The sequence below is a fragment of the Oncorhynchus mykiss genome, chromosome 23 (genome assembly GCF_013265735.2).
Source record: "Oncorhynchus mykiss isolate Arlee chromosome 23, USDA_OmykA_1.1, whole genome shotgun sequence".
NCBI classification, from domain to species: domain Eukaryota; kingdom Metazoa; phylum Chordata; class Actinopteri; order Salmoniformes; family Salmonidae; genus Oncorhynchus; species Oncorhynchus mykiss.
The window spans coordinates 2,410,001-2,437,649 of NC_048587.1; the positions used below are offsets into that span (position 1 = coordinate 2,410,001).

A 27,649-nucleotide genomic window follows, 5' to 3' on the forward strand; every position below is an offset into this window, starting at 1 on the left:
TATATATATATATATGTATATATGTGTATATATATATATATACATACATATATATATATATATATATATATATATATATATATATATATATATATATATATATATATATATATATATACACACAGTACCAGTCAAATTATTGGACACACCTTCTCATTCAAGGATTTTTCTTTATTTTTTACTATTTTCTACATTGTAGAATAATAGTGAAGACATATGAACTATGAAATAACACATATGGAATCAAGTAGTAACCAAAACAGTGATAAAACAAATCAAACTATATTTTAAGACTGCACTTGAAGAAACCTTAAAAGTTCTTGATATTTTCCGTATTGACTAAATGAATGATGTCATTTCTCTTAGTTTATTTGAGATGTTCTTGACATTTTCTTTATTTAACTAGGAAAGTCAGTTAAGAACAAATTCTTATTTACAATGACGGCCTACCAAAAGGCCTCTTGCGGGGGTCTGGGATTAAAATGAATAAATAAATAAATAGGACAAAACACACATCACAACAAGAGTGACAACACAACACTATATAGAGACCTAAGACAACAACCTAGCAAGGCAGCAACACATGACAAAACAGCATGGTAGCAACACAACATAACAACAACATGGTAGCAACACAACATAACAACAACATGGTAGCAACACAACATGGTAGCAGCACAAAACATGGTACAAACATTATTGGGCACAGACAACAGCACAAAGGGCACGAAGGTAGAGACAACAATACATCACACAAAACAGCCACAACTGTCAGTAAGAGTGTCCATGATTGAGTCTTGAATGAAGAGATTGAGATAAAACTGTCCAGTTTGAGTGTTTGTTGCAGCTCGTCACTAGTTGCAGCGAACTGAAAAGAGGAGTGACCCAGGGATGTGTGTGCTTTGGGGACCTTTAACATAATGTGACTGGCAGAACGGGTGTTGTATGTGGAGGATGAGGGCTGCAGTAGATATCTCAGATAGGGGGAGGGAGGCCTAAGAGTGTTTTCTAAATAAGCATCAACCAGTGGGTCTTGCGACGGGTAGACAGAGATAACCAGTTTACAGAGGAGTATAGAGAGCAGTGATGTGTCCTATAAGGAGCATTGGTGGCAATTCTGATGGCCAAATGGTAAAGAACATCTAGCCGCTCGAGAGCACCCTTACCTACCGATCTATAAATTACGTCTCCGTAATCTAGCATGGGTAGGATGGTCATCTGAATCAGGGTTAGTTTGGCAGCTGGGGTGAAAGAGGAACGATTACGATAGAGGAAACCAAGTCTAGATTTATCTTTAGCCTGCAGCTTTGATATGTGCTGAGAGAAGGACAGTGCGCCGTCTAGCCATACTCCCAAGTACTTGTATGAGGTGACTATCTCAAGCTCTAAACCCTCAGAGGTAGTAATAACACCTGTGGGGAGAGGGGCATTCTTCCTACCAAACCACATGACCTTTGTTTTGGAGGTGTTCAGGACAAGGTTAAGGGCAGAGAAAGCTTGTTGGACACTAAGAAAGCTTTGTTGTAGAGAATTTAACACAACATCCAGGGAGGGGCCAGCTGAGTATAAGACTGTATCATCTGCACATAAATGGATGAGAGAGCTTCCTATTGCCTGAGCTATGTTGTTGATGTAAATTGAGAAGAGAGTGGGGCCTAGGATCGAGCCTTGGGGTACACCCCTGGTGACGGGCAGTGGCTGAGACAGCAGATTTTATGACTTTATACACTGCACTCTTTCAGAGAGGTAGTTAGCAAACCAGGCCAAAGACCCCTCAGAGACACCAATACTCATTAGCCGGCCCACAAGAATGGAATGGTCTACCGAATCAAAAGCTTTGGCCAAGTCAGTAAAAATAGTAGCACAACATTGCTTAAAATCAAGGGCAATGTTGAAATCATTGAGGACCTTTTAAGGTTGCAGCGACGCATCCATAACCTGAGTGGAAACCAGATTGCATACCCGAGAGAATACTATAGACATCAAGAAAGCCAGTCAGTTGATTGTTGATTAAGTTTCTCCAACACTTTTGATAAACAGGGCAAAATAGAAATAGGCTTATAACAGTTAGGATCGGCTTGATCTCCCCCTTAAAATAAAGGACGAACTGTGGCTGCCTTCCAAGCAATGGGAACCTCCCCAGAAAGGAGAGACAGGTTAAAAAGGTCAGAGATAGGCGTGGCGATGACAGTATCAGAGGAAACGCTGAGGGACAAACGTAAAGCTATAGAAACCCTTTATTTCACCATGATTTAGACGGAGAAATCACTTACCAGCTCATATCCTCCAAGGGTCTCTGCTGCTTGAAACATGTTCCAAAGGTTTACTGTCAGAGGGACAATAATAGTGAGATCAATAAGACAATAACACCAAGACAAACCCAGTTGTAATGTTCTGTCTATACAACGACCAATAAGACAATAACACCAAGACAAACCCAGTTGTAATGTTCTGTCTATACAACGATCAATAAGACAATAACACCAAGACAAACCCAGTTGTAATGTTCTGTCTATACAACGATCAATAAGACAATAACACCAAGACAAACCCAGTTGTAATGTTCTGTCAATACAACGATCAATAAGACAATAACACCAAGACAAACCCAGTTGTAATGTTCTGTCTATACAACGACCAATAAGACAATAACACCAAGACAAACCCAGTTGTAATGTTCTGTCTATACAACGACCAATAAGACAATAACACCAAGACAAACCCAGTTGTAATGTTCTGTCTATACAACGACCAATAAGACAATAACACCAAGACAAACCCAGTTGTAATGTTCTGTCTATACAACGATCAATAAGACAATAACACCAAGACAAACCCAGTTGTAATGTTCTGTCTATACAACGATCAATAAGACAATAACACCAAGACAAACCCAGTTGTAATGTTCTGTCTATACAACGATCAATAAGACAATAACACCAAGACAAACCCAGTTGTAATGTTCTGTCTATACAACGATCAATAAGACAATAGCACCAAGACAAACCCAGTTGTAATGTTCTGTCTATACAACGATCAATAAGACAATAACACCAAGACAAACCCAGTTGTAATGTTCTGTCTATACAACGATCAATAAGACAATAACACCAAGACAAACCCAGTTGTAATGTTCTGTCTATACAATACAGTCAGTCAGTCAGTCAGTCAGTCAGTCAGTCAGTCAGTCAGTCAGTCAGTCAGTCAGACCTACAACATTCAAAAGGGATTTAAGGTTTTTGAAATATCAACACTTCTTACATGAAAAAGAATACAATATTAATAACATATTAATTACAATGTACAGGACAATTCCATACTGTAGTGTCTGTCAATTACATGCTCTAAAAGGAATATTACTGATGGACTCCAGAGGATCAATCTGGCTTTCATCAGGATTCCATGCATTTGTCATGATGGCCTTCTCTCTCCCTTATTCTACCCCCATATCCTTCTCTCCTCCTCTCTCTCAAACCTCCTCTCCTCCTCTCCCCTATTGTATCCCCATATCCTCCTCTCCTCCTCTCTCTTATTCTGCCCCCATATCCTCCTCTCCTCCTCTCTCTTATTCTACCCCCATATCCTCCTGTTCTGCTCTGTTCTGCTCTGCTCTGCTCAGCTGTGTTCTGCTCTGTTCTGCTCAGCTGTGTTCTGCTCTGTTCTGCTCAGCTGTGTTCTGCTCTGTTCTGCTCAGCTGTGTTCTGCTCTGTTCTGCTCTGTTCCGCTCTGCTGTGTTCTGTTCTGCTGTGCTGCCACATGTTAGCATCGTTGTTCCTGGACTCAATGCAGGGTTGATACCATGTTGACACAGCAGCACCTGACCCTGGTGGCCTGACAGACAGACTGACAGCATCTAGTGAGAAAACAGAGGTGTTGGCTCCAGAAAGATAGAGGCAATAAAATAAGGAGGCTTCTACTTACTCTGTTTGAAGCCCAGGTAGGGGATCCTCTCTATGGGCGTCCTCCTCTCCTTCATGTATTTATACAGAGCTACTAGGAAGGCCTGTTCATCAGGAGGACACTCCTCACCTCCTCCCCCTGTTCTTCCTTTAGGGGAGACCCTCTTACAGCAGTTGCTGCCTCTACTGATTCCTTTAGGCCACCTGGACAGCACTGCCTTGGACTCAGGCTTCACCTGAAGACACAGAGGACAGAGAAGGACATGAGAACAGAGATGGACACGAGGGCAGAGATGGACACGAGGGCAGAGATGGACACGAGGGCAGAGAAGGACACGAGGGCAGAGATGGACACGAGGGCAGAGATGGACACGAGGGCAGAGATGGACACGAGGGCAGAGATGGACATGAGGGCAGAGATGGACACGAGGGCAGAGATGGACACGAGAGCAGAGATGGACATGAGGGCAGAGATGGACACGAGGGCAGAGATGGACATGAGGACAGAGATGGACATGAGGACAGAGATGGACATGAGGGCAGAGATGGACATGAGGACAGAGATGGACATGAGGTCAGAGATGGGCATGAGGTCAGAGATGGGCATGAGGTCAGAGATGGACATGAGGTCAGAGATGGACATGAGGGCAGAGATGGACATGAGGGCAGAGATGGACATGAGGGCAGAGATGGACATGAGGGCAGAGGTGGACATGAGGACATAGGTGGACATGAGGACATAGGTGGACATGAGGGCATAGGTGGACATGAGGGTATAGGTGGACATGAGGGTATAGGTGGACATGAGGGTATAGGTGGACATGAGGGTATAGGTGGACATGAGGGCATAGGTGGACATGAGGGCATAGATGGACATGAGGGCATAGATGGACATGAGGGCAGAGATGGACATGAGGGCAGAGAAGGACATGAGGGCAGAGAAGGACATGAGGACAGAGAAGGACATGAGGGCAGAGATGGACATGAGGGCAGAGATGGACATGAGGGCATAGATGGACATGAGGGCATAGATGGACATGAGGGCATAGATGGGCATAGGTGGACATGAGGGCAGAGATGGACATGAGGGCAGAGATGGACATGAGGGCAGAGAAGGACATGAGGGCAGAGAAGGACATGAGGGCAGAGATGCACATGAAGGCAGAGATGGACATGAGGGCAGAGAAGGACATGAGGGCAGAGAAGGACATGAGGGCAGAGAAGGACATGAGGGCAGAGAAGGACATGAGGGCAGAGAAGGACATGAGGGCAGAGATGGGGGCAGAGAAGGACATGAGGGCAGAGAAGGACATGAGGGCAGAGATGGGGGCAGAGATGGGGGCAGAGATGGACATTAGAGCAACGGACATCTGTCCCGACCTCACTAACGCTCTGAATGGAAGACAGTCCCCTCAGCAATGTTCCAACATCTAGTGGAAAGAGTGGAGGCTGTTATAGCAACAAAAAAATGGAAACCTGCAAATTTAGTTAACCTCTAGTGACTCCCCATCCCGCATGAGGGAGCGTAATCATCGCCTGACACTAATTAGCATAACGCAACGGACATAAATATTCCTAAAAAATATTCCTATTCATGAAAATCAGAAATATAATATATTGAGACACAGCTTAGCCTTTTGTTAATCACCCTGTCATCTCAGATTTTCAAAATATGCTTTACAGCCAAAGCTAGACAATCATTTGTATAAGTTTATCGATAGCCTAGCATAGCATTTTGTCCAGCTAGCAGCAGGTAACTTGGTCACGGAAATCAGAAAAGCAATCAAATTAAATCGTTTACCTTTGATGAGCTTTGGATGTTTTCACTCACGAGACTGCCAGTTAGATAGCAAATGTTCCTTTTTTTCCCAAAATATTATTTTTGTAGGCGAAATAGCTCCGTTTGTTCTTCACGTTTGGCTGAGAAATCGCCCGGAAATTGCAGTCACGAAAACAGCAAAAAATATTCCAAATTAGCTCCATAATATCGACAAAAACATGCCAAACGTTGTTTATAATCCATCCTCAAGGTGTTTTTCTAATATCTATTCAATAATATATCCATCGGGACAATTAGTTTTTCAGTAGGACCGATTGGAGTAATGGCTACCTCTGTATTTTACGCGAAAATCTCTCTGGGAGCATCAGGTGACCACTTGCGCAATGTAGCCGCTTACGGGTATTCTTCAACATAAATGCGTAAAATTAAATCACAATGCTGTAGACACCTTCGGGAATACGGAGAAAGAGTAATCTGGTTGATAGCCCATTCACTGCTCAATAGGGACGCATTGGAACGCAGCGCTTTCAAAACATGAGGCACCTCCGGATTGGATTTTTCCTCAGGCTTTCGCCTGCAACATCAGTTCTGTTATACTCACAGACAATATTTGTACAGTTTTGGAAACTTTAGAGTGTTTTCTATCCTAAGCTGTCAATTATATGCATATTCTAGCATCTTGTCCTGACAAAATATCCCGTTTACTACGGGAACGTTTTTTTTTCCAAAAATGAAAATACTGCCCCCTAGTCACAACAGGTTTTTAACACAGTGTCCAAAGAAGGGCCAGATGTATACAGAATGGTGTCGTCTGCGTAGAGGTGGATCAGAGAATCACCAGCAGCAAGAGCGACATCATTGATGTATACAGAGAAAAGAGTCGGCCCGAGAATTGAACCCTGTGGCACCGGACAACAGGTCCTCCGATTTGACATACTGAACTCTATCTGAGAAGTACTTGGTAAACCAGGCGAGGCAGTCATTTGAGAAACCAAATATCTGAGCTCAAACAGTACAAGTATCTACGGCAACTTTGGGTCTGGGTCAAGAGGAGAGAGATAGTCTGGAGATCAGCCTCTGTGGAGTAGAGAGGGAGAGAGAGGCCCACTGAAAAGAATAATGCTTTCGCTAACTAATACTATACCTGGAGCCCCAATAGAGGCTAAAGCTATTGCTAACGCTAATGCTATTGCTTACACTATCGTTAAAATATCGCTTTTGATAAAGCTATCACTAGCGCTAATGCTATCGCTGTTGTTATTGCCATGGTTTACGCTATTACTATCATTATCGGTATTCTGCCCTACCAAGCAAAAAGGCAGTAACTGCTCATTTGGTCGAAAATGAGTTAATATATATTTTTTGCTACATTAAATACATGCTTAATCATGTGGACAAGTATCCTGCCTCTATTATATTGCGTTTTGGAAAAATGGAGGTCATGTTAGCAGTAACTGCATAGAGCTACTGTGCAACCAAGGTAAATAAAAGCCATTTTTCTCAGTTCCACGCTATGAGCAATTACCTTTTTGCTTGGGAGCTGAATGGGAGTGAAGGACAATATGTGAAACTCCCCTGGTACACTGTTTATGAGCAGGGGTGAAGGAGGTGAAGTGAAGCCCAGCCAGCTGATAGTTTACTTCATTTTATGAGCTGAATGGGACAAAATGTGAAGCTCCTCCAGTACACTGTTTTGTTTGTTTCATATAAGCAGGATAGTGTGAGCAGGCTGAATGTGAAACTGTATGTGTGAGCAGGCTGAATGTGAAACTGTATCTGTGAGCAGGCTGAATGTGGAACTGTATCTGTGAGCAGGCTGAATGTGAAACTGTATCTGTGAGCAGGCTGAATGTGGAACTGTATCTGTGAGCTGGCTGAATGTGAAACTGTACCTGTGAGCAGGCTGAATGTGAAACTGTATGTGTGAGCAGGCTGAATGTGAAACTGTATCTGTGAGCAGGCTGAATGTGGAACTGTATCTGTGAGCTGGCTGAATGTGAAACTGTACCTGTGAGCAGGCTGAATGTGAAACTGTATGTGTGAGCCGGCTGAATGTGGAACTGTATGTGTGAGCCGGCTGAATGTGGAACTGTATCTGTGAGCAGGCTGAATGTGGAACTGTATCTGTGAGCAGGCTGAATGTGGAACTGTATCTGTGAGCAGGCTGAATGTGGAACAGTATCTGTGAGCCGGCTGAATGTGAAACTCTATCTGTGAGCAGGCTGAATGTGGAACTGTATGTGTGAGCCGGCTGAATGTGGAACTGTATCTGTGAGCCGGCTGAATGTGGAACTGTATCTGTGAGCAGGCTGAATGTGGAACTGTATCTGTGAGCTGGCTGAATGTGAAACTGTACCTGTGAGCAGGCTGAATGTGAAACTGTATCTGTGAGCAGGCTGAATGTGGAACTGTATCTGTGAGCCGGCTGAATGTGAAACTGTATCTGTGAGCCGGCTGAATGTGGAACTGTATCTGTGAGCCGGCTGAATGTGGAATTGTATGTGTGAGCAGGCTGAATGTGAAACTGTATGTGTGAGCAGGCTGAATGTGAAACTGTACCTGTGAGCAGGCTGAATGTGAAACTGTACCTGTGAGCAGGCTGAATGTGGAAATGTATCTGTGAGCAGGCTGAATGTGGAACTGTATCTGTGAGCCGGCTGAATGTGGAACTGTATGTGTGAGCAGGCTGAATGTGAAACTGTATCTGTGAGCAGGCTGAATGTGGAACTGTATGTGTGAGCAGGCTGAATGTGAAACTGTATCTGTGAGCAGGCTGAATGTGAAACTGTATCTGTGAGCCGGCTGAATGTGAAACTGTATCTGTGAGCCGGCTGAATGTGGAACTGTATCTGTGAGCAGGCTGAATGTGGAACTGTATGTGTGAGCAGGCTGAATGTGAAACTGTATGTGTGAGCAGGCTGAATGTGAAACTGTATCTGTGAGCCGGCTGAATGTGGAACTGTATCTGTGAGCAGGCTGAATGTGAAACTGTATCTGTGAGCAGGCTGAATGTCAAGGTGTGTGTCGGTGTGAACGTATGATTCTAAACCTATGTAGTTCAGTCCTAGAGTTAGTGTATACCAATGGTCTGTATTATGTCATGTTCTATGTTTTGTGTGGAACCCAGGAAGAGTAGCTTCTGCGTTAGTAGTCTTGGGGATCTTAATCAATTACTAAATAGTAATGAATGCTATACCTGTGGGCGAGACCAGTGCTAATGCTATTGCTATCAGATGCTGTACCTGGGGGCCCCAGAGGAGAGACCAGTGCTAATGCTATTGCTATCAGATGCTGTACCTTGGCAGGGGCCCAGAGGAGAGACCAGTGTGAATGCTATTGCTATCAGATGCTGTACCTGGGGGCCCAGAGGAGAGACCAGTGCTAATGCTATTGCTATCAGATGCTGTACCTTGGCAGGGGCCCAGAGGAGAGACCAGTGCTAATGCTATTGCTATCAGATGCTGTACCTGGGGGCCCAGAGGAGAGACCAGTGCTAATGCTATTGCTATCAGATGCTGTACCTGGGGGCCCAGAGGAGAGACCAGTGCTAATGCTATTGCTATCAGATGCTGTACCTTGGCAGGGGCCCAGAGGAGAGACCAGTGCTAATGCTATTGCTATCAGATGCTGTACCTGGGGGCCCAGAGGAGAGACCAGTGCTAATGCTATTGCTATCAGATGCTGTACCTTGGCAGGGGCCCAGAGGAGAGACCAGTGCGAATGCTATTGCTATCAGATGCTGTACCTGGGGGCCCAGAGGAGAGACCAGTGCTAATGCTATTGCTATCAGATGCTGTACCTTGGCAGGGGCCCAGAGGAGAGACCAGTGCTAATGCTATTGCTATCAGATGCTGTACCTGGGGGCCCAGAGGAGAGACCAGTGCTAATGCTATTGCTATCAGATGCTGTACCTGGGGGCCCAGAGGAGAGACCAGTGCTAATGCTATTGCTATCAGATGCTGTACCTTGGCAGGGGCCCAGAGGAGAGACCAGTGCTAATGCTATTGCTATCAGATGCTGTACCTGGGGGCCCAGAGGAGAGACCAGTGCTAATGCTATTGCTATCAGATGCTGTACCTGGGGGCCCAGAGGAGAGACCAGTGCTAATGCTATTGCTATCAGATGCTGTACCTTGGCAGGGGCCCAGAGGAGAGACCAGTGCTAATGCTATTGCTATCAGATGTTGTACCTTGGCAGGGGCCTTGCCCTCTGTGTTGCACGTCTCCTTGCCTGCTGGTGTATTCTGGGAGTCGCAGCGTTGCGAGAAGGACAGCTTCTTTTTCCGAGGCCGGCCCTTCAGGTTGGGAGCTAGAGGAGAGACAGAGAGAAACACTGTTGTCAACAGAGTGGAGTCACAGTGGAGTCAGATACACAGAGACACTGTGGAGTCAGAGACAATATGGAGTCAGAGACACAGAGACACTGTGGGGTCAGAGACACAGAGACACAGAGACACAGTGGAGTCAGAGACACAGATACACTGTGCAGTCAGAGACACAGAGACACTGTGCAGTCAGAGACACAGAGACACTGTGGAGTCAGAGACACAGAGACACAGAGACACTGTGGACACAGAGACACAGAGACACTGTGGAGTAAGAGACACAGAGACACAGAGACACTGTGGAGTCAGAGACACAGAGACACAGAGACACTGTGGAGTCAGTGACACAGAGACACTGTGGAGTCAGAGACAATATGGAGTCAGAGACACAGAGACACAGAGGAGTCAGAGATGCAGAGACACAGAGGCACAGAGGAGTCAGAGACACAGAGGAGTTAGAGACACAGAGACACACTGAGGAGACAGGGGGACATAAACACACTGAGGAGACAGAAACACACTGAGGAGACAGAAACAGACTGAGACAGGGGGATCAACTGTTCCTTCTCTAAATAATGCTGTGTGCTGTTAACTTCTCTAGGGTTCTTAAACTAAACCCCATCTGATCAACTGTTCCTTCTCTAAATAATGCTGTGTGCTGTTAACTTCTCTAGGGTTCCTAAACTAAACCCCATCTGATCAACTGTTCCTTCTCTAAATAAAGCTGTGTGCTCCTAAACTAAACCCCATCTGATCAACTGTCCTTCTCTAAATAAAGCTGTGTGCTCCTAAACTAAACCCCATCTGATCAACTGTTCCTTCTCTAAATAATGCTGTGTGCTCCTAAACTAAACCCCATCTGATCAACTGTTCCTTCTCTAAATAATGCTGTGTGCTCCTAAACTAAACCCCATCTGATCAACTGTTCCTTCTCTAAATAATGCTGTGTGCTCCTAAACTAAACCCCATCTGATCAACTGTCCTTCTCTAAATAATGCTGTGTGCTCCTAAACTAAACCCCATCTGATCAACTGTTCCTTCTCTAAATAATGCTGTGTGCTCCTAAACTAAACCCCATCTGATCAACTGTTCCTTCTCTAAATAATGCTGTGTGCTCCTAAACTAAACCCCATCTGATCAACTGTTCCTTCTCTTTATCTCAGATATCAGTTCTGAGTCCGACTTGTGAAAAGGGAGAATATTATCAGGCGTCTTTGTGATCCATGAACATTAATAGTTTTACAATAAAAACAGGTTGTCTGAACAATGAGGCGAAGTCAGTGACTTCCGAATGGTAACCCATATATATAGTGCACAATGTTTAACCTGTATAGTAACTCAGTGTCCCTAGCAGGGTGTTCCATTAGGGACTAAGTGTCCCTAGCAGGGGGTTCCATTAGGGACTGAGTGTCCCTAGCAGGGTGTTCCATTAGGGACTAAGTGTCCCTAGCAGGGGGTTCCATTAGGGACTGAGTGTCCCTAGCAGGGGGTTCCATTAGGGACTGAGTGTCCCTAGCAGGGTGTCACGCCATTAGGGACTCAGTGTCCCTAGCAGGGTGTCACGCCATTAGGGACTCAGTGTCCCTAGCAGGGGGTTCCATTAGGGACTCAGTGTCCCTAGCAGGGTGTCACGCCATTAGGGACTCAGTGTCCCTAGCAGGGTGTCACGCCATTAGGGACTCAGTGTCCCTAGCAGGGGGTTCCATAAGGGACAGAGTGTCCCTTGCAGGGTGTTTCATTAGGGACAGTGTGTCCCTAGCAGGGGGTTCCATTAGGGACTCAGTGTCCCTAGCAGGGTGTCACGCCATTAGGGACTCAGTGTCCCTAGCAGGGGGTTCCATTAGGGACTCAGTGTCCCTAGCAGGGGGTTCAATAAGGGACTCAGTGTCCCTAGCAGGGGGTTCCATTAGAGACTCAGTGTCCCTAGCAGGGGGTTCCATAAGGGACAGAGTGTCCCTTGCAGGGTGTTTCATTAGGGACAGTGTGTCCCTAGCAGGGGGTTCCATTAGGGACAGTGAGTCCCTAGCAGGGGGTTCCATTAGGGACTCAGTGTCCCTAGCAGGGGGTTCCATTAGGGACTCAGTGTCCCTAGCAAGGGGTTCAATAAGGGACTCAGTGTCCCTAGCAGGGGGTTCCATTAGGGACTCAGTGTCCCTAGCAGGGGGTTCCATAAGGGACATAGTGTCCCTTGCAGGGTGTTTCATTAGGGACAGTGTGTCCCTAGCAGGGGGTTCCATTAGGGACAGTGTGTCCCTAGCAGGGGGTTCCATTAGGGACTGAGTGTCTCTGGCAGGGGGTTCCATTAGGGACAGTGTGTCCCTTGCAGGGGGTTCCATTAGGGACAGTGTGTCCCTTGCAGGGGCTTCCATTAGGGACTAAGTGTCCCTAGCAGGGGGTTCCATTAGGGACTAAGTGCAGGGGGTGATGCAGCTAGAGTGTACTGCTGCTGACGTTGACCTGAAAGTCACATGATGATTCAGTACAGTGGCAGCAGTAAAGACACACAAGGACTGCAGTAAAGAAACACACACGGTAGTTGAGAAAAGTGTGGCCGGACTGAGGAGGCCACCCAGCCTTAGTGGATGGATGTATAGCACCAGGTTCTTGTCAGTCTTCATTGTTATGTCACTGTGTTCTGTTATGTCACGTGTTCCTGTTCCACATCTGCTCAGCACTAAGTCCAAACATATACAGGCATATTACACTCACACAGCATGACTAACTCATGACTAACTGGCATTTAATCATTATCTAACTAACATCAAATTAATCTCTATCTTTCTCTTTCTCCCTCTCTCTACTTCACTCCCACCGTCCCCCCTACCCTCCCCTGTCCCCCTATCCTCCCCTGTCCCCCAACCCTCTCCTGTCCCCCCTACCCCCTCCTGTCCCCCCTACCCTCCCCTGTCCCCCCAACCTCCCCTGTCCCACCTACCCTCCCGTCCCCCCTACCCTTCCCTTCCCTGTCCTCCCTACCCTCCCCTGCCCCCCCTACCCTCCCCTGTCCCCCCTACCCTCCCCTGTCCCCCCTACCATCCTGTCCCCCTTACCCTAAGATTCTTAATTTTTATAGAGAACTTTCACACCTCCTGGGAACAGAAGTTGCTCTACAGGAATGACGGAGTCCAACCAAATCATTTTGGCTCCTGGACTCTGTCCACACATTTCAAGGCTGCGTTGAGACAAACCAATAAACTGACACTGGTACTAAGACCTCACTCAACCAGCTGTATAAGGCCATAAGCAAACAAGAAAATGCTCATCCAAAGGCGGCACTCCTAGTGGCCGGGAACTTTAATGCAGGGAAACAAATCTGTTTTACCTCATTTCTACCAGCATGCCTCACTAAGTTCCCTGAATTCCTTTCGGACATTGTAGTCAGGGCAGATAATATTCACATGGAAAAGTCCACAGACCCACTCCAAAAGGCTTTTGGAGCCAACATCTCTCCAGACCTACTCACTGCCACGGTCATACTCTGGACCTAGTTTTGTCCTGTGGAATAAATATTGTGGATCTTATTAATGTTTTTCCTCATAATCGTGGAGGAATCGATCGGACCACCATTTTATTAGCATTGCAATCGCAACAAATAATCTGCTCAGACCCCAACCAAGGATCATCAAAAGATGTGCTATAAATTCTCGGACAACCCAAAGATTCCTAGATACCCTTCCAGACTCCCTCCAACTATCCAAGGACGTCAGAGTACAATTATCAGTTAACCACCTAACTGAGGAACTCATTTTAACCTTGTGCAATACCCTAGATGCAGTTGCACCCCTTAAAAACATTTGTCATAAGAAACTAGCTCCCTGGTATACAGAAAATACCCGAGCTCTGAAGTTTCCAGAAAACTGGAACAGAAATGGCGCCACACCAAACTGGAAGTGTTCTGACTAGCTTGGAAAGACAGTACCGTGCAGTACCGAAGAGCCCTCACTGCTGCTCCATCAAACTGGAAGTCTTCTGACTAGCTTGGAAAGACAGTACCGTATCGAAGAGCCCTTACTGCTGCTCCATCATCCTATTCATCCAACTTATTTCAGGAGAATAAGAACAATCCAAAATGTATTTTTGATACTGTCACAAAGCTAACTAAAAAGGAGCGGTTGCATTAAGGAGAAGTTTATCTATAATTCCATGCATAACACTTGTATCTTTTATCAATGTTTATGATGAGTATTTCTGTTATTTGATGTGGCCCTCTGCACTTTCACCGGATGTTTGTTTGAGACAATGCATTTCGGATCATAACACACCAATTTCTGTTTTTGGACATAAAGATTAACTTTATTAACATATTTAACATATTTTGAAAATCTGAGATGACAGGGTGATTAACAAAAGGCTAAGCTGTGTTCCAATATATTTCACTTGTGATTTTCATGAATATGAATATTTTCTAGGAAGATTTATGTCCGTTATGCTAATTAGTGTCAGATGATGATAACGGTCCCGTTCACAGGCTGGGCGTCACTACAGGTTAAAGATGTTGAACACCACGCTGCATTTTGGTCCTCCTCTCCTTCAGCGGAAGAAAACCGTTACAGATTTACAAGAAGTTTATCTTTAAAATGTTTGAGGAATTTTAATTATGGGATTTCTGTTGTTTTGAATTTGGCGCCCTGCAATTTCACTGGCTGTTGGCGAGGTGGGATGCTACCGCCCCACATATCCCAGAGAAGCTAAGCTAAGGACCCTGGGACTAGGACGTCAGACACCTGATGTGGTGCCAGGACAACAACCTCTCACACAACATGAGCAAGACAAAGGAGATGATCATGGACTACAGGAAAAGGAGGGCCAAACACCCCCCCCCATTCACATTGACAGGGCCGAGAGTTTCAAGTTCACCAACAAACTATCATGGTCCAAACACACAAAGAAAGTCATGAAGAGGGCACAACAAAGATTTGGGTCCTCTGATCCTCAAAACGTTCTACAGCTGCACCATCGAGAGCATCCTGACTGGTTGCATCACTGCATGGAAAGGAAATTCGTCGGCATCTGACCATAAGGTGCTACAGAGGGTAGTGCGTACAGCCCAGTACATCACTGCGGCCAAGCTTCTTGCCATCCAGGACCTATATACTAGGCGGTGTCAGAGAGGAAGGCCCAAAAAATTGTCAAACACTCCGGTCACCCAAGTCACAGACTGTTCTCTCTGCTACCATATGGCAAGTTGTACCTGAGTGCCAAGTCTAGGTCCAAAAGGCTTCTTAACAGCTTCTACCCCCAAGCCATTAGACTGATGAACAGCTTCTACCCCCAAGCCATTAGACTGCTGAACAGCTTCTACCCCCAAGCCATTAGACTGCTGAACAGCTTCTACCCCCAAGCCATCAGACTACTGAACAGCTTCTACCCCCAAGCCATCAGACTGATGAACAGCTTCTACCCCCAAGCCATCAGACTGATGAACATCTTCTACCCCCAAGCCATCAGACTGCTGAACATCTTCTACCCCCAAGCCATCAGACTGCTGAACAGCTTCTACCCCCAAGCCATCAGACTGCTGAACAGCTTCTACCCCCAAGCCATTAGACTGCTGAACAGCTTCTACCCCCAAGCCATTAGACTGATGAACAGCTTCTACCCCCAAGCCATTAGACTGCTGAACAGCTTCTACCCCCAAGCCAGACTGCTGAACAGCTTCTACCCCCGAACACTGAATCGGTACCGGTACCCCCTGTTTATAGCCTCGTTATTGTTATTTTCTTTACTTTAGCTTACTTTGTAAAAACTTCTTAACTCTATTTTCTTAAAACTGTATTGTTGGTTAAGGGCTGGTTAGTCAGCATTTCACGGTAAGGTTGTTGTATTCAGCACAAGTGACAAATAACATTTGATTTGATTTATCAACAATAATCAGATAATCCCTACCATTGTGTTGCTGAGTTGTCGTACTGCTGCTACATTGTCCCAGGGGTGTTGTCAGTCATAATGTACTGTAATTAACCTAATGTGTGTACCTCTAGCTCCCCTGAATGCTTCTGTCAATCCTACAGCTATTGAATGCAGTAATTATGCAACAATGAACAAGAGTTCAGTATTTATGCTGCAGTAGTTTATGTGTCGGGGGGCTAGGGTCAGTTTGTTATATCTGGAGTACTTCTCCTGTCCTATCTGGTGTCCAGTGTGAATTTAAGTATGCTCTCTCTAAGTCTCTCTTTCTCTTTCTTTCTCTCTCTCGGAGGACCTGAGCCCTAGGACCATGCCTCAGGACTATCGGGCATGATGACTCCTTGCTGTCCCCAGTCCACCTGGCCGTGCTGCTGCTCCAGTTTCAACTGTTCTGTCTGTGATTATTATTATTTGACCATGCTGGTCATTTATGAACATTTGAACATCTTGGCCAATGTCGTTATAATCTCCACCCGGCACAGCCAGAAGAGGACTGGCCACCCCACATAGCCTGGTTCCTCTCTAGGTTTCTTCCAAGGTTTTGGCCTTTCTAGGGAGTTTTTCCTAGCCACCGTGCTTCTACACCTGCATTGCTTGCTGTTTGGGGTTTTAGGCTGGGTTTCTGTACAGCACTTTGAGATATCAGTTGATGTATGAAAGGCTATATAAATACATTTGATTTGATTTGAGTTAGACTGTTAGCACTGAAGCGGTTTGCCCTAGTAGGAAGTCCACTGTGTGAAGGCTCACCCTGCACTATCAGCTCCAATATAAATACCCCAGTCATGTCTACCTCTGATAAGCCTCCCAGTAAAGCAATAAAAACAATCAAGAAATCCCAGAAAAGTGTTAAAAATAGCCCACATTCACATATGTAGCCTAAGAAACAAGGTTCATGAAATAGATAACTTTCTGACTGTCTCTGAGACTCACTTAGATAGTACCTTTGAGACAGTAGTAGCAATAAATGGTTTCAGCAATTTCAGAAGAGACAGGAATGCCAATGGTGGAGGTGTTGCCGTTTATGTTTAGAGTCATATTCCTGTAAAGCTTAGAGAGGATCTCATGTCAAATACTGTTGAAGCAAAATGGTTCCCCTGCCTCACCTAAAGCCCATTCTGGTGGGAAGCTGCTATAGACCAGCAAGTGCTAACAGTCAGTATCTGGTTAACATGTGAAATGCTTGATAATGTTTGTGATATCAACAGAGAAGTATATTTTCTGGGGGATTTAAATATTGACGGTCTTTCATCCGGCTGCCCACTCAAGAGAAAGCCTCAAACTGGTAACTAGTGCCTGCAACCTGGTTCAGGTTATTGAACAACCTACCAGGGTAGTTACAAACAGCACAGTAATTAAATTATCAACATGTATTGATCACATCTTTACTATTTTGCTCTAAAGCAGTGTCCAAATCCATAGGATGTAATGATCACAATATAGTAGCCATATCTAGGAAAACCAAAGTTCCAAAGGCTGGCCTAATATAGTGTATAAGAGGACAGGCGGGGCCTAATATAGTGTATAAGAGGACAGGCAGGGCCTAATATAGTGTATAAGAGGACAGGCAGGGCCTAATATAGTGTATAAGAGGACAGGCTGGGCCTAATATAGTGTATAAGAGGACAGGCAGGGCCTAATATAGTGTATAAGAGGACAGGCAGGGCCTAATATAGTGTATAAGAGGTCAGGCTGGGCCTAATATAGTGTATAAGAGGACAGGCTGGGCCTAATATAGTGTATAAGAGGACATAGTGTATAAGAGGACAGGCAGGGCCTAATATAGTGTATAAGAGGACAGGCTGGGCCTAATATAGTATATAAGAGGTCATATAAGGAGTTCTGTGGTGATTCCTATGTTGAATATTTGCTGGTCGATGGTGTGTAATGAGGAGCAACCAGTCACTGCACTTGACACATTTATGAAATTGCTTATCCCAGTTACTAATAAGCACCCTTTAATAAAATTACTTTAAAAAATGGTTAAATCCCTGTGAATTGATGAGGAATTGAAAAATGATGAGGAAAAATTAATGCTCCATCATTCATTGGATCCGATGGCTCGTTCATCACAAAACCCACTGATATTGCAAACTACTTTAATGTTTTTTTCATTAGAAAGATTAGCAAACTAAGGCATGACATGCCAACAACAGATGTTTAACCCTACACATCCACTAGGCTACCTTGCCGCCCCACATCCATGCATATGGGGCGGCAGGGTAGCCTAGTGGTCAGAGCGTTGGACAAGTAGCCGGAAGGTTGCAAGTTCAAACCCCCTGAGCTGACAAGGTAAAAAACTGCCAGGCAGTTAACCCATTGTTCCTAGGCCGTCATTGAAAATAAGAATTTGTTCTTAACTGACTTGCCTGGTTAAATAAAGGTAAAAATAAATAAATAACTAACCAAATGATGTAAGACAGGCATTGTAATTTATACTTTTTTTTTTTTTTTTGTGGAAGAGGTGAAAAAGACAATGACAAGCCACCTGGGTCTGACAACTTGGATGGAAAATGACTGAGGATTACAGAGGACGATATTGCCACTCCTATTTGTCATATCTTCAATCTAAGCCTACTAGAAAGTGTGTTCCCTCAGGCCTGGAAGTAAGCAAAAGTAATTCCACTACCTAAAAAAAGTAAAGAATAGTAAATTGTAGAGAATAGAGCAGGGCTGTAAAATAACAGACTAGAGAATAGAGCAGGGCTGTAAAATAACAGACTAGAGAATAGAGCATGGCTGTAAAATAACAGACTGTAGAGAATAGAGCAGGGCTGTAAAATAACAGACTAGAGAATAGAGCATGGCTGTAAAATAACAGACTAGAGAATAGAGCAGGGCTGTAAAATAACAGACTGTAGAGAATAGAGCAGGGCTGTAAAATAACAGATTGTAGAGAATAGAGCAGGGCTGTAAAATAACAGACTAGAGAATAGAGCAGGGCTGTAAAATAACAGACTAGAGAATAGAGCAGGGCTGTAAAATAACAGACTAGAGAATAGAGCAGGGCTGTAAAATAACAAACTGTAGAGAATAGAGCAGGGCTGTAAAATAACAGATTGTAGAGAATAGAGCAGGGCTGTAAAATAACAGACTAGAGAATAGAGCAGGGCTGTAAAATAACAGACTAGAGAATAGAGCAGGGCTGTAAAATAACAGACTAGAGAATAGAGCAGGGCTGTAAAATAACAGACTAGAGAATAGAGCAGGGCTGTAAAATAACAGACTGTAGAGAATAGAGCAGGGCTGTAAAATAACAGACTAGAGAATAGAGCAGGGCTGTAAAATAACAGATTGTAGAGAATAGAGCAGGGCTGTAAAATAACAGACTGTAGAGAATAGAGCAGGGCTGTAAAATAACAGACTAGAGAATAGAGCACGGCTGTAAAATAACAGATTGTAGAGAATAGAGCAGGGCTGTAAAATAACAGACTAGAGAATAGAGCAGGGCTGTAAAATAACAGACTGTAGAGAATAGAGCAGGGCTGTAAAATAACAGACTGTAGAGAATAGAGCAGGGCTGTAAAATAACAGACTGTAGAGAATAGAGCAGGGCTGTAAAATAACAGATTGTAGAGAATAGAGCAGGGCTGTAAAATAACAGACTAGAGAATAGAGCAGGGCTGTAAAATAACAAACTGTAGAGAATAGAGCAGGGCTGTAAAATAACAGATTGTAGAGAATAGAGCAGGGCTGTAAAATAACAGACTAGAGAATAGAGCAGGGCTGTAAAATAACAGACTAGAGAATAGAGCAGGGCTGTAAAATAACAGACTAGAGAATAGAGCAGGGCTGTAAAATAACAGACTAGAGAATAGAGCAGGGCTGTAAAATAACAGATTGTAGAGAATAGAGCAGGGCTGTAAAATAACAGACTGTAGAGAATAGAGCAGGGCTGTAAAATAACAGACTAGAGAATAGAGCACGGCTGTAAAATAACAGATTGTAGAGAATAGAGCAGGGCTGTAAAATAACAGACTAGAGAATAGAGCAGGGCTGTAAAATAACCGACTGTAGAGAATAGAGCAGGGCTGTAAAATAACAGACTGTAGAGAATAGAGCAGGGCTGTAAAATAACAGACAAGAGAATAGAGCAGGGCTGTAAAATAACAGACTAGAGAATAGAGCACGGCTGTAAAATAACAGACTGTAGAGAATAGAGCAGGGCTGTAAAATAACAGACTAGAGAATAGAGCAGGGCTGGAAAATAACAGATTGTAGAGAATAGAGCAGGGCTGTAAAATAACAGATTGTAGAGAATAACAGACTAGAGAATAGAGCAGGGCTGTAAAATAACAGACTAGAGAATAGAGCAGGGCTGTAAAATAACAGACTAGAGAATAGAGCAGGGCTGTGAAATAACAGACTGTAGAGAATAGAGCAGGGCTGTAAAATAACAGACTAGAGAATAGAGCAGGGCTGTAAAATAACAGACTAGAGAATAGAGCAAGGCTGTAAAATAACAGACTAGAGAATAGAGCAGGGCTGTAAAATAACAGACTAGAGAATAGAGCAGGGCTGTAAAATAACAGACTAGAGAATAGAGCAGGGCTGTAAAATAACAGACTGTAAAGAATAGAGCAGGGCTGTAAAATAACAGACTAGAGAATAGAGCAGGGCTGTAAAATAACAGACTAGAGAATAGAGCAGGGCTGTAAAATAACAGACTGTAGAGAATAGAGCAGGGCTGTAAAATAACAGACTGTAGAGAATAGAGCAGGGCTGTAAAATAACAGACTAGAGAATAGAGCAGGGCTGTAAAATAACAGACTGTAGAGAATAGAGCAGGGCTGTAAAATAACAGACTAGAGAATAGAGCAGGGCTGTAAAATAACAGACTATAGAATAGAGCAGGGCTGTAAAATAACAGACTGTAAAGAATAGAGCAGGGCTGTAAAATAACAGACTAGAGAATAGAGCAGGGCTGTAAAATAACAGACTAGAGAATAGAGCAGGGCTGTAAAATAACAGACTGTAGAGAATAGAGCAGGGCTGTAAAATAACAGACTGTAGAGAATAGAGCAGGGCTGTAAAATAACAGACTAGAGAATAGAGCAGGGCTGTAAAATAACAGACTAGAGAATAGAGCAGGGCTGTAAAATAACAGACTAGAGAATAGAGCAGGGCTGTAAAATAACAGATTGTAGAGAATAGAGCAGGGCTGTAAAATAACAGATTGTAGAGAATAGAGCACGGCTGTAAAATAACAGACTAGAGAATAGAGCAGGGCTGTAAAATAACAGACTGTAGAGAATAGAGCAGGGCTGTAAAATAACAGACTGTAGAGAATAGAGCAGGGCTGTAAAATAACAGACTGTAGAGAATAGAGCAGGGCTGTAAAATAACAGACTAGAGAATAGAGCAGGGCTGTAAAATAACAGACTAGAGAATAGAGCAGGGCTGTAAAATAACAGACTGTAGAGAATAGAGCAGGGCTGTAAAATAACAGACTAGAGAATAGAGCAGGGCTGTAAAATAACAGACTAGAGAATAGAGCAGGGCTGTAAAATAACAGACTAGAGAATAGAGCAGGGCTGTAAAATAACAGACTGTAGAGAATAGAGCAGGGCTGTAAAATAACAGACTGTAGAGAATAGAGCAGGGCTGTAAAATAACAGACTGTAGAGAATAGAGCAGGGCTGTAAAATAACAGACTGTAGAGAATAGAGCAGGGCTGTAAAATAACAGACTAGAGAATAGAGCAGGGCTGTAAAATAACAGACTGTAGAGAATAGAGCAGGGCTGTAAAATAACAGACTAGAGAATAGAGCAGGGCTGTAAAATAACAGACTATAGAATAGAGCAGGGCTGTAAAATAACAGACTGTAAAGAATAGAGCAGGGCTGTAAAATAACAGACTAGAGAATAGAGTAGGGCTGTAAAATAACAGACTAGAGAATAGAGCAGGGCTGTAAAATAACAGACTGTAGATAATAGAGCAGGGCTGTAAAATAACAGACTAGAGAATAGAGCAGGGCTGTAAAATAACAGACTGTAGAGAATAGAGCAGGGCTGTAAAATAACAGACTAGAGAATAGAGCAGGGCTGTAAAATAACAGACTAGAGAATAGAGCAGGGCTGTAAAATAACAGACTAGAGAATAGAGCAGGGCTGTAAAATAACAGATTGTAGAGAATAGAGCAGGGCTGTAAAATAACAGATTGTAGAGAATAGAGCAGGGCTGTAAAATAACAGACTAGAGAATAGAGCAGGGCTGTAAAATAACAGACTGTAGAGAATAGAGCAGGGCTGTAAAATAACAGACTGTAGAGAATAGAGCAGGGCTGTAAAATAACAGACTGTAGAGAATAGAGCAGGGCTGTAAAATAACAGACTAGAGAATAGAGCAGGGCTGTAAAATAACAGACTGTAGAGAATAGAGCAGGGCTGTAAAATAACAGACTAGAGAATAGAGCAGGGCTGTAAAATAACAGACTGTAGAGAATAGAGCAGGGCTGTAAAATAACAGACTAGAGAATAGAGCAGGGCTGTAAAATAACAGACTAGAGAATAGAGCAGGGCTGTAAAATAACAGACTAGAGAATAGAGCAGGGCTGTAAAATAACAGACTGTAGAGAATAGAGCAGGGCTGTAAAATAACAGACTGTAGAGAATAGAGCAGGGCTGTAAAATAACAGACTAGAGAATAGAGCAGGGCTGTAAAATAACAGACTAGAGAATAGAGCAGGGCTGTAAAATAACAGACTAGAGAATAGAGCAGGGCTGTAAAATAACAGACTAGAGAATAGAGCAGGGCTGTAAAATAACAGATTGTAGAGAATAGAGCAGGGCTGTAAAATAACAGACTAGAGAATAGAGCAGGACAGTAAAATAACAGACTAGAGAATAGAGCAGGGCTGTAAAATAACAGACTAGAGAATAGAGCAGGGCTGTAAAATAACAGACTAGAGAATAGAGCAGGGCTGTAAAATAACAGACTAGAGAATAGAGCAGGGCTGTAAAATAACAGACTGTAGAGAATAGAGCAGGGCTGTAAAATAACAGACTAGAGAATAGAGCAGGGCTGTAAAATAACAGACTAGAGAATAGAGCAGGGCTGTAAAATAACAGACTGTAGAGAATAGAGCAGGGCTGTAAAATAACAGACTGTAGAGAATAGAGCAGGGCTGTAAAATAACAGACTGTAGAGAAATAAGTAGGTTACAAGATACATTATTTATTACTATGAACTGAATAAGGCCATTGTGTGAGTTGGAGTGAGTCCCAACCGGTGGTCTCTCAGTCAACAAATTAATAAAGTATTTCATAATATAGTAATTTCTAAAAAAGTATTTAATAATAGAGTATTTTCTGATCTAGTATGTAATGTTGCTCAGCTCGTAGCTGTCAGAGCATAGGGACTCAGATGTCCCCAGGGAACAGAGTATTTTCTGATCTAGTATGTAATGTTGCTCAGCTCGTAGCTGTCAGAGCATAGGGACTCAGATGTCCCCAGGGAACAGAGTATTTTCTAATCTAGTATGTAATGTTGCTCAGCTCGTAGCTGTCAGAGCATAGGGACTCAGATGTCCCCAGGGAACAGAGTATTTTCTGATCTAGTATGTAATGTTGCTCAGCTCGTAGCTGTCAGAGCATAGGGACTCAGATGTCCCCAGGGAACAGAGTATTTTCTGATCTAGTATGTAATGTTGCTCAGCTCGTAGCTGTCAGAGCATAGGGACTCAGATGTCCCCAGGGAACAGAGTATTTTCTGATCTAGTATGTAATGTTGCTCAGCTCGTAGCTGTCAGAGCATAGGGACTCAGATGTCCCCAGGGAACAGAGTATTTTCTAATCTAGTATTTAATGTTGCTCAGCTCGTAGCTGTCAGAGCATAGGGACTCAGATGTCCCCAGGGAACAGAGTATTTTCTGATCTAGTATGTAATGTTGCTCAGCTCGTAGCTGTCAGAGCATAGGGACTCAGATGTCCCCAGGGAACAGAGTATTTTCTGATCTAGTATGTAATGTTGCTCAGCTCGTAGCTGTCAGAGCATAGGGACTCAGATGTCCCCAGGGAACAGAGTATTTTCTAATCTAGTATGTAATGTTGCTCAGCTCGTAGCTGTCAGAGCATAGGGACTCAGATGTCCCCAGGGAACAGAGTATTTTCTGATCTAGTATGTAATGTTGCTCAGCTCGTAGCTGTCAGAGCATAGGGACTCAGATGTCCCCAGGGAACAGAGTATTTTCTAATCTAGTATGTAATGTTGCTCAGCTCGTAGCTGTCAGAGCATAGGGACTCAGATGTCCCCAGGGAACAGAGTATTTTCTGATCTAGTATGTAATGTTGCTCAGCTCGTAGCTGTCAGAGCATAGGGACTCAGATGTCCCCAGGGAACAGAGTATTTTCTAATCTAGTATTTAATGTTGCTCAGCTCGTAGCTGTCAGAGCATAGGGACTCAGATGTCCCCAGGGAACAGAGTATTTTCTGATCTAGTATGTAATGTTGCTCAGCTCGTAGCTGTCAGAGCATAGGGACTCAGATGTCCCCAGGGAACAGAGTATTTTCTGATCTAGTATGTAATGTTGCTCAGCTCGTAGCTGTCAGAGCATAGGGACTCAGATGTCCCCAGGGAACAGAGTATTTTCTAATCTAGTATTTAATGTTGCTCAGCTCGTAGCTGTCAGAGCATAGGGACTCAGATGTCCCCAGGGAACAGAGTATTTTCTAATCTAGTATGTAATGTTGCTCAGCTCGTAGCTGTCAGAGCATAGGGACTCAGATGTCCCCAGGGAACAGAGTATTTTCTAATCTAGTATTTAATGTTGCTCAGCTCGTAGCTGTCAGAGCATAGGGACTCAGATGTCCCCAGGGAACAGAGTATTTTCTAATCTAGTATGTAATGTTGCTCAGCTCGTAGCTGTCAGAGCATAGGGACTCAGATGTCCCCAGGGAACAGAGTATTTTCTGATCTAGTATGTAATGTTGCTCAGCTCGTAGCTGTCAGAGCATAGGGACTCAGATGTCCCCAGGGAACAGAGTATTTTCTAATCTAGTATGTAATGTTGCTCAGCTCGTAGCTGTCAGAGCATAGGGACTCAGATGTCCCCAGTGAACATGTAAAAAGGGAATAATGGAAATGTGGTTTTAATTTTACATGAATCAAACAGTTACTGGAAGACTTTTCTACAGCCTCGGTTCTCTGAGCTGCGGGAGGCCAGCTGAGTATCAGGAGCAGATCATACATGGACTTAATAAATGAAGTATGTATGGAGGAACAACTGTAACACACCAACCCTGAACACCTCCGGACCCGTAGGAAAGGAAAGGGCCAGTCCAGATACATTTAGTTTCACTGCCTTTCAGACCGGCCTCAGAGTGGTGGTCCCGGAATGACCAGGGGGGAATATGAGAGGGTTGTAGAGGGTTATAGAGGGTTGTAGAGGGTTATAGAGGGTTATAGAGGGTTACATAGGGTTGTAGAGGGTTATAGAGGGTTATAGAGGGATGTAGAGGGTTATAGAGGGTTGTAGAGGGTTATAGATGGATGTAAAGGGTTGTAGAGGGTTATAGAGGGTTGTAGAGGCTTATAGAGGGTTGTAGAGGGTTATAGAGGGTTGTAGAGGGTTATAGGGGGTTGTAGAGGGTTATAGATGGATGTAAAGGGTTGTAGAGGGTTATAGAGGGTTATAGAGGGTTGTAGAGGGTTATAGAGGGTTGTAGAGGGTTATAGAGGGTTGTAGAGGGTTATAGAGGGTTGTAGAGGGTTGTAGACGGTTATAGAGGGTTGTAGAGGGTTGTAGAGGGTTGTAGAGGGTTGTAGAGGGTTATAGAGGGTTGTAGAGGGTTGTAGAGGGTTGTAGAGGGTTATAGAGGGTTACATAGGGTTGTAGAGGGTTATAGAGGGTTATAGAGGGATGTAGAGGGTTATAGAGGGTTGTAGAGGGTTATAGATGGATGTAAAGGGTTGTAGAGGGTTATAGAGGGTTGTAGAGGGTTATAGAGGGTTGTAGAGGGTTATAGAGGGTTGTAGAGGGTTATAGAGGGTTGTAGAGGGTTATAGATGGATGTAAAGGGTTGTAGAGGGTTATAGAGGGTTGTAGAGGGTTATAGAGGGTTGTAGAGGGTTGTAGAGGGTTATAGATGGATGTAAAGGGTTGTAGAGGGTTATAGAGGGTTGTAGAGGGTTGTAGAGGGTTGTAGAGGGTTGTAGAGGGTTGTAGAGGGTTGTAGAGGGTTGTAGAGGGTTATAGAGGGTTGTAGAGGGTTGTAGAGGGTTATAGAGGGTTGTAGAGGGTTGTAGAGGGTTGTAGAGGGTTGTAGAGGGTTATAGAGGGTTGTAGAGGGTTGTAGATGGTTGTAGAGGGTTGTAGAGGGTTATAGAGGGTTACATAGGGTTGTAGAGGGTTATAGAGGGTTATAGAGGGATGTAGAGGGTTATAGAGGGTTGTAGAGGGTTATAGATGGATATAAAGGGTTGTAGAGGGTTATAGAGGGTTGTAGAGGGTTATAGAGGGTTGTAGAGGGTTATAGAGGGTTGTAGAGGGTTATAGAGGGTTGTAGAGGGTTATAGATGGATGTAAAGGGTTGTAGAGGGTTATAGAGGGTTGTAGAGGGTTATAGAGGGTTGTAGAGGGTTGTAGAGGGTTATAGATGGATGTAAAGGGTTGTAGAGGGTTATAGAGGGTTGTAGAGGGTTATAGAGGGTTGTAGAGGGTTGTAGAGGGTTATAGAGGGTTTTAGAGGGTTGTAGAGGGTTGTAGAGGGTTATAGAGGGTTGTAGAGGGTTGTAGAGGGTTGTAGAGGGTTATAGAGGGTTATAGAGGGTTGTAGAGGGTTATAGAGGGTTGTAGAGGGTTGTAGAGGGTTATAGAATGTTGTAGAGGGTTGTAGAGGGTTGTGGAGGGGTATAGAGGGCTGGGTTGTACACACCTGATCTCAGAACTGTGCTGTTATACATACAGTTGAAGTCGGAAATTTACATACATTCAGGTTGGAGTCATTAAAACGTATTTTTCAACCACTCCACTAATTTCTTGTTAGCAAACTATAGTTTTGGCAAGTCGGTTAGGACATCTACTTTGTGCTTGACACAATACATTTTTGCCAACAATTGTTAACAAAACAGATTATTTCACTTATAATTCACCGTACCACAATTCCAGTGGGTCAGAAGTTTACATACACTAAGTTGACTGTGCCTTCAAACAGCTTGGAAAATTCCAGAAAATTATGTCATGGCTTTAGAAGCTTCTGATAGGCTAATTGACATCATTTGAGTCAATTGGAGGTGTACCTGTGGATGTATTTCAAGGCCTACCTTCAAACTCAGTGCCTCTTTGCTTGAAACAGGTACAAAAGTATCTATTTCCACAGTAAAACGAGTCCGCTCAGCAAGGAAGAAGCCACTGCTCCAAAACCGCCATAAAAAAGCTAGACTACGGTTTGCAACTGCACATGGGGACAATGATCATACTTTTTGGAGAAATGTCCTCTGGTCTAATGAAACACAAATAGAACTGTTTGGCCATAATAGCCATAATGGCCATAATGACCCTCGTTATGTTAGGAGGAAAAAGGGGGAGGCTTGCAAGCCGAAGAACACCATGATGCTGCCACCCCCGTGAAGCACAGGGGTGGCAGCATCATGTTGTGGAGGTGCTTTGCTGCAGGAGGCACTTCACAAAATAGATTATGAAGAAGGACAATTATATGGATACTTAATTTTTTGTATCTTTATTTAACCAGGCAAGTCAGTTAAGAACAAATTCTTATTTTCAATGACGACCTAGTGG

At 43.8% G+C, this 27,649-nt stretch overlaps 1 protein-coding gene across 1 annotated transcript in view; it reads right to left on the reverse strand.

The window, feature by feature from the left end:
• Positions 1-27,649, reverse strand: part of LOC118943863 (AT-rich interactive domain-containing protein 5B-like) — a 105,331-nt gene that overhangs the window by 21,980 nt on the left and 55,702 nt on the right. Inside the window, exons 5-7 of the mRNA XM_036960207.1 lie at positions 9,869-9,987; positions 3,922-4,135; positions 2,274-2,326 (exon numbers count right to left, since the gene is read on the reverse strand). Coding sequence (XP_036816102.1) covers positions 2,274-2,326; positions 3,922-4,135; positions 9,869-9,987 — 386 coding nt within the window. The remainder of the gene's footprint in view (positions 1-2,273; positions 2,327-3,921; positions 4,136-9,868; positions 9,988-27,649) is intronic.